At 41.3% G+C, this 7,179-nt stretch overlaps 1 protein-coding gene across 1 annotated transcript in view; it reads left to right on the top strand.

Moving 5' to 3' along the window:
• The first annotated feature begins 379 nt into the window (after positions 1 to 379).
• RTN1 (reticulon 1) overlaps positions 380 to 7,179 on the top strand; it is a 159,205-nt gene continuing 152,405 nt past the window's right edge. Inside the window, exon 1 of the mRNA XM_016162407.2 lies at positions 380 to 761. Coding sequence (XP_016017893.2) covers positions 545 to 761 — 217 coding nt within the window. The 5' untranslated portion in view covers positions 380 to 544. The remainder of the gene's footprint in view (positions 762 to 7,179) is intronic.

Here is a 7,179-nt window from a genome sequence, read left to right as displayed (position 1 = left end):
ACTTCCGGCTTCCTTTCTTAGACTTGGGTCCCGGGCCACCACTCCGGGCTCAACTTTATGAGCTGAAAGGGCGGATTGACTAATCAGTCACACCAGCTAGGGGCTGCTTCTACCTGCGCATCCTGTGCTTTGATTCCTCCCCACATGAGAGGAAGATTCAGGTGGATTTGGCACATCCCCTAAGCGGGGCCCGCCACAGCCGTCCGGGGGCTGACGTGTGCTGAGGAGGACTCGGCCAAAGCAGGCCATTTTCACCTGCGTAATAACAGGCTTGGGAGTAGCGAGGCAGCCTCCGCGGCGGTGCCTGGAGTGGGAGGAGGAGCGCAGGCGGTGGGGCCCAGAGGAAGAGGAGGGGGAGGAGGAGGAGCTGACGCGAGGAGAGCGGCAGGAGCTCGGCCGGAGTTGCAGCAGCGGCGGCGGCAGCGGTGCTGACACCGCAGCCTCCCCAAGTCCCGAGTCCCGGCGGGGGCAGCAGCAGGGAGCGCCAGCCACCGCACCTCGGCCCAGCCAAGCCGCTGTCGCCGCGCCCGGGGGACCGCCAGCCATGGCCGCGCCGCCGGATCCCCAAGACGAGCTGCTGCCTCTGGCCGGCCCCGGGTCCCAGTGGTTCGGGGACCAGAGGGAGGGGAAGGACGAAGCGGTGTCGCAGGCGGGGGAGCCCAGCCGGGGGTTGGGCGCCAGGGCCGGGGAAGCTGAGCCGCGGGACCTGGGCTCCGGCCCCGCCCGGCCGCCTCCCGTTGCCATGGAGACTGCATCCACAGGTAAGGCGGGCGCCACTGCCCCGCAAATGGCGTCGGGGACCGGGTCCCGCAGCCGGTCCCCTTCTTCGCAGCTCGCCTCTGCACCTTCCTCGCGCTCTCTGCCTAGAGCACCAATCTCCCCTCCCCCCCCACCCCCCACACACCGCCTTCGCCACATATTAGAGGACTGATAGAAAACAGGAATTGTATTTCCAACGAAGTGGAAGAAAAATACTATTGATTCTTTAATTTAAGGATCATCATTATTTAGAAAATCGTCCTCATAGACAAACCGCAGCATCCTGGCGCCCGTGTACAAGTTTCTTACTTCTGCAAAGGGGTTAGGGGCTGCAGGGCCCTCTTGGCCAGTGCGATGATTTTGGGGGGCGTGTTTGCGCGCAGCGTGCGCGCCAGCGAGCGGGACGCTGACAACAAAGCGACGGGAAGGCGCGCTGCGCCTACACCAGGCGCTGTCCTTGGCAGAGATGTGGCTTTAACTCCCTACTCCTTCCCTCCACGAATCGCCACACCCTATTCTCTACCCGTACCCCTTCTCACCCTCCATCTCCCCCTCTCCCCGCTTAGAAAACAGAAATCCCAAGAGGCGCGTGTGTGTGTGTGTGTGTGTGTGTGTGTGTGTGTGTGTGTGTGTCTAATTCAGGAGGACAGCATTGCAAGAGGTTTGGGAATTGTGGCAGCTCCTGCCCAGAACCTTTCATTACCAGCTGCCCGCATACCCCTATCTTGCAAGGAGCATTGCAACTTGGAACCCCTTAGAGTTGCCGGCCTGGCTGTGGTGTTAAAAGACAGGAATGGTGGCAAGTGGACGAGGTACAGTTTACCAACAGTTTGGACCTGCCCGTGCACTTGAAAATTGTGCTGGGTTCGCTCTTCCTTCGCCTGACTCCCCGGCTTCCGAGCCGCAGCGCGCAGGTGCCCAGAGGGGACCGAGGGCTTTGGAGCACGCTGGCCAAAGGATGTAGGAGGTACGTTTTGGGGAGGGGCTACTGGCCTGGTTAGCACTGTGTTTTCAGGGAGTAGGGTAGAGGGTGCTGTGTTGTGTTGTTCCCTGAGAAAAGCTTTTTTTGACAGTGGAATGGAAGTACATAGTTTTGGAAATGTAGCTTTAGAAGGCCCAGGTGGTGGGTGCTCCCAGAGGAGAGGAAAGGAGGCGGAACTGGCATTCCTGTTCCTGGCAGCTCATTTAGAGGAAACTTTCCTTAATCCACCGCCTCTCTTAAGGGTCAGGTGATGTGGCCTTAAGCAGACTTAATTCTGCTCCAGTACAAGATTCCAGGCGAGAAAAGGTTTGGAGGATGCATTGAATAAAACATGTCAGCATTGTAAAGGGAAGAGAAAAAGTGGAGACTACATAAAAACAACAACAGCAACAAAGAAAACAAAACAGAAAAGAAAGAATAAAGAAAGAAATACAAACAGAAAAACCCATTTGTTACATGTTATTATATGGTTACATTGGAGGGGGCAGGATTTAAGACTATGAATGGCTGCCTAGCCTGTCTTTGGACTTCATCTAAATGAAGAGAAAAAAATTTTTGCAAACTAAGAGGGCAAAAGAAAATAGACAAACGAAGGTACCTTTTTTATAGATATTGCCACCTTCTATTAGTGTCACAAAGGTTAGATGAACTAGGGAAAAGAGGCTGAATGCCCTGTGTTTAGTTACATACTATAGATTAAAATAGGTTGCTATATATGTATATAAAATGCTTAGAACAACTCCTCCAGTAACAAAGTATAAATTTGCAATTTTTAACATCATTTTTATTATGGAAATATTTTATTTTGACTGTCTTAGGGATTTCCTATTCTAGGCAACAAATACACTAATAAAATCAATGTTGAGTCTAGATGTGGGGAGAATGAAGGGAGGGGAAAGGAGCACATATTTTGCATACTTACATAGAAAAATTTCAGTTTTATTATTTCTGCTTGAAGGGACTTCTCATATAGCTGTTGATTGTATAATGTTTTAAATCTGTATTTTTTAATTTGGTAGACTGAATGGGATGTTGTAAGAGATCCAGACGCCAGAAATGATATCTAATAAATAATTGGATCTTGAAAAATCCAAATAGAATCTGGGCCAGTTTCCTTGTATGTTATTTTGGCAGTTCTATTGCTATAAGCAAAATCGGCAGGTGCATCTTCAAGTTTATCAGAAACAAAATCTAGAGGAAGCCTATTAAACACACTATACTTTTTTAAGAGAATGGTGCTCTTTGGGACTCAAATTAAAGAGTAAGTTAGACTTTGAGCATGATTTACTGTAAACAGATTTTGTTTCTTTTTCATATGGAATTATAAAATGTCAGACAGACATTGATGTGTTTTAAACGTTTTTTTTTTTCTTTTTGAAAGACACCACAAATCATGCCATCTGGACAGAAATTCTATTTTCATTTTTTATACATTGATGGTAATTTAAGTTCCTAAAGAAACATTTCCAAAAATATTTCTCATTAGTGCCCTGGAATGAATATATGTTTAAACATCATTAAAGTTGCACAGCGCAACTCCACCAGTACTATATTTTCATATATGCATATTGCTTCTGTCCCTTTTGTGGTGTAACGTTCTTAACAAAAAGTAACAGTTACCTCTAAAGCTATAATTTTTTCATGTCTACAGTTTATAATGGGTATGTGAAATGATGTCTGTTGCCAAGGGAACATGTAATACACCATGTGTAGGCTACAACATGTTAGAGTTGTTAATCTTGAATAAGTGCCATCATCTAATAACTTCATACAAAGGGTGTTAAGAGCAACTGTTTTTTTTTTTTTGATTAGTTATTTTATTCCTGGAAACTATTCAAGAAGAACATAAAATAACACAAGGATAGAAGAATAGCCCTTTGTTTAAAGGAAGAATTTAAAGTAGAACATTTGAACAAAATGCAATAGTGAGAAGTTTACTCATTAGCCATTTGGGAAATTAACTCATTGACTGCTTCATGCATGGAAGGCAAAATGAACAGAATGCGAAATGGTCTTGAGAAATCAGTCCAGTATGATTTGCTTCAGTAATATTGACTTTTATGTTAACATGGACCACAGTGCTCATAAATTTACATTTTTCAAATGCTGAATGTGATACTCTATTGGAAAACCTATTCTTAGTCAATCATGGTTTCAGTAACTTTCATAATGATGATATATCCATGTTTATTTTGTTTAATATAATATATTGTATTATACACATCACCAAGCAACTTCTAAAATCCACGTGGAGGCTGAATTGACAGTCTTTACTTATGTACATGTTTGATAGATGTATGTGCACTTTTTTATTTGAATCATTCCTAGTAATCCCCTTCAGAAGGTGTAAATTGCAGTCCTCTGGGTTTTTTTTTTCCATATTTTGAGAAAGCAGCAGTTCTATTGAAAGAGGGAGGTGCAGTACACTTGGCTTTTACAGTATTTTACATACATATCAGAAGAATAAAATAATTTCTAATGCAATTTATTTCCCTGGACATAGCCTCAGGATACAATCAACAACATTTCTGGCAGTAAGTACAGTATATATCCTTTCATATAGGGAACTGAAATTAGGTTAAATTAAATTTGGAAATACATACCCTAAAAATACATTGATAAATACATTTTATTAAGGCTTTCAGCATAACTTCTTCATGAACTCACTGTTCCAGGAAACCCATCATACTCATTGCTCCTCAAATACACCATAGGCTTTCCTGCCCCCTTCTCTTTTCTGGGCTATCCATGAACTTCTGATTCTGAGGGTTTGGAGAAGAGTTGTGTATTATCTTGTTTTTTATACTGTCTATCCTGGATAGCACAGATTATAGAAAGTTTGTATTATCTGTAAAGTGAGAAACCATTGCGGTTTAATTCAATTTAGTAAATATTTATTGAACGCCTCCTTTATGTAAGGATCTGTGCTAAACACAGTTTGTGGTTTCCTAGAACATATGCACCTTTCTGTTTCACATTAGTGTTTAGTTTAGTTAAACAGTTCCTTTTGTGTCATTTTTCTTTTTCCTCATTCCCAAGTCATTGCTGGGAGCTAGACTAGAAGGGCATTATAATAATCTAACCACATGGGCACGAGGGTATGAGTTAGTTTTCTCAGATCAACACAGTATAAATACGAGCACAGATTGCTCAGACACAAGGCTGAAGGAAAATAAAATCTCTGTCTGTCTATCTATCTATCTATCTATCTATCTATCTATCTATCTATCTATCTATCATCTATCTGATTCCATCATCATAGAAATAGCTGTGGCTGAATATTACTCAAAAATCTCTGGAATAGTTAGTTGTGCTTTTATTTTAAAGTTGAAGTAAATTATTCTAGTAGTGACCAAGGGAGCTTTGAAAAAGGCACTAACATGTGGAAGGCAGTGAAAGAGTGGGTGTTGGAGACAGAGATTAAGGAGGGGACACAGTTGTTGAGGGGAGTGGGAGACTGAGATGGAGTGGAGGACAGGGTCATTGGAGGAGCGGAGTCCAGGAAAATGGAAAAGCTAGGAGTGAAATAATCACCTGTGTGGCACTAAAATCACAAAGAACCGTGACAGAGTTTAGAGAGTGACAGTGAACCCAGTGCTTATATCTTTAGGAAAGAACAAAGTGGCCTGGGCTGAAAAGCTAGGGGCTTTTAGAGAGGAGATAAGAACAGTTGCCTGTGAAATTATAAATGTAAAGTCTTGACTATAGGTTCTGCAAACTCTATTTAATATGTATAGAACGTAGGAGATGCAACTAAAATAGTTCATTGTGGGGGATGGGAACTTTGAGGGTTATAATTAACTAAATATGAGCTAGTGGCATGGTGAAATTACTAAAATATCTTATGTAATTTTGTGTAGTATTAATAGAAAGTCTTGGGTACACTTTATATGAGGTAATAGTTTCTCTGGATTCTGTTCTGGGCCAACCAAAGTTGGAGTCTTATACTAAATGATGAGTGCCATGTTCTGTGAGAAGTTAATGAGATAGAAAATGGTATGAGAAGAGTAACTAGATTGGTGAGGCTTCTAGAGAAAATGCCATTTGAGAAACGGTTGAAGAGATTAAGAATCTTTAGGCAGAAGAAAAGAAAAATTAAAGGAGATCTGAATGTTAAATTTAAATCCTAGACAAACTCTTATAAAGCAGAGAAAGAAGACATAACCTGGGTGATTTCACAGGGCAGAATTGGGTCTGGTGGGTAAATCCAAGAAGCAGATTTCTGTGAAATGAAGGAGAAAGCTCTAATGATTAGAACTGCTCAGAAAAGAGATTGCCTCCTAGTTACCGATAATTCAAGTAAGAGCAAAGTTACTGTTTATTGGAGAAACTTAGAAAGAAAGGTCTTAGTTATGCTAAGACCTTTCTTTATACCTTCCTAAAAGAAAAGAATACCCTTAACTTTACATTATGGTTGTTAACATGGGTATATTTCTCAAAAGTGAGCAGTACACTAATGAAACCAGAAATAGTGTACATCACACTCTTTAAATTCTTCTCTAGTTCGCCATTGTCAAGAAAAACTCTATCACATAACATACTTGCTTCTTATGAACTGTACAATTTTATCCAGTTTTGAGTTATTAACTTTAAATCTGAAACATGCCTGCAAGTATCTCTTTTACTTATTCTTTTTCCTGAACTATCTTTTTCATTTTTTTCTATTGTATCTAATTCCATAAATATGCAACATATTCTAAAATGTTTTGGGAATTCATTAAATAATGCTAAAAGTGTCATATGAGCCTATCTTTAGTCCTCTGCCTCACTATCTACATATTTATGTCAGATTATTCATTGTAAAAGCATGTTTGTTAGGTTTCCTAATGAATTACATTTTAGCTGGAACAGTTCTGCATTCTAACTTCCATGTCCAGTCCGCAAATGGATTTTCAAAATCATCTTCTGCATGAGATTAGTTTAAAATCAGCTATCAACCAAATTCTTGCTTCCTAAACATGGGGGAATTTGTTGAATATCTCACATCCTTTAAAATTTTGTTTTATGCATAGCAAATCTTTATTCGCTTTATAAAAAACAACAGAAAATTGTGTATATTCAAGTTATTAGTGACCTAATAACTTAAATATAAGAATAAAAACCAATGTCACATATACCTTTGGCATAAATTTTTCAACTGAGCCTGAAAAATCAGGGCTTCTCATAATGCAGTTGATAAAAAGCCACTTCAAGATCCTATAAGATGATCCACAAATCTCAACCCAGGGAAACAAGCTTGCCAAGTGCATATTACAATTTTAAGAGGCACCAATTTTTTGAATCCCTTCTTTATGCTCAGGATTGTAAGAGCTGTGGGGGAAAGAGGAACATGAGCTATGTCCCAATTCCCCTGTTTCCTCTGAGCTTACTATCCACATGGGAGATGTGACTAACTCACGCAAAAGAGAGGCAAACTACTCAAGTTAGAACAGCCTGGT

Source organism: Rousettus aegyptiacus, unplaced genomic scaffold, assembly GCF_014176215.1.
Source record: "Rousettus aegyptiacus isolate mRouAeg1 unplaced genomic scaffold, mRouAeg1.p scaffold_m13_p_3, whole genome shotgun sequence".
Lineage (NCBI taxonomy): Eukaryota > Metazoa > Chordata > Mammalia > Chiroptera > Pteropodidae > Rousettus > Rousettus aegyptiacus.
The sequence above is the reverse complement of the archived record's forward strand: the minus strand, read 5'-3'. Positions and strand labels throughout refer to the sequence as shown.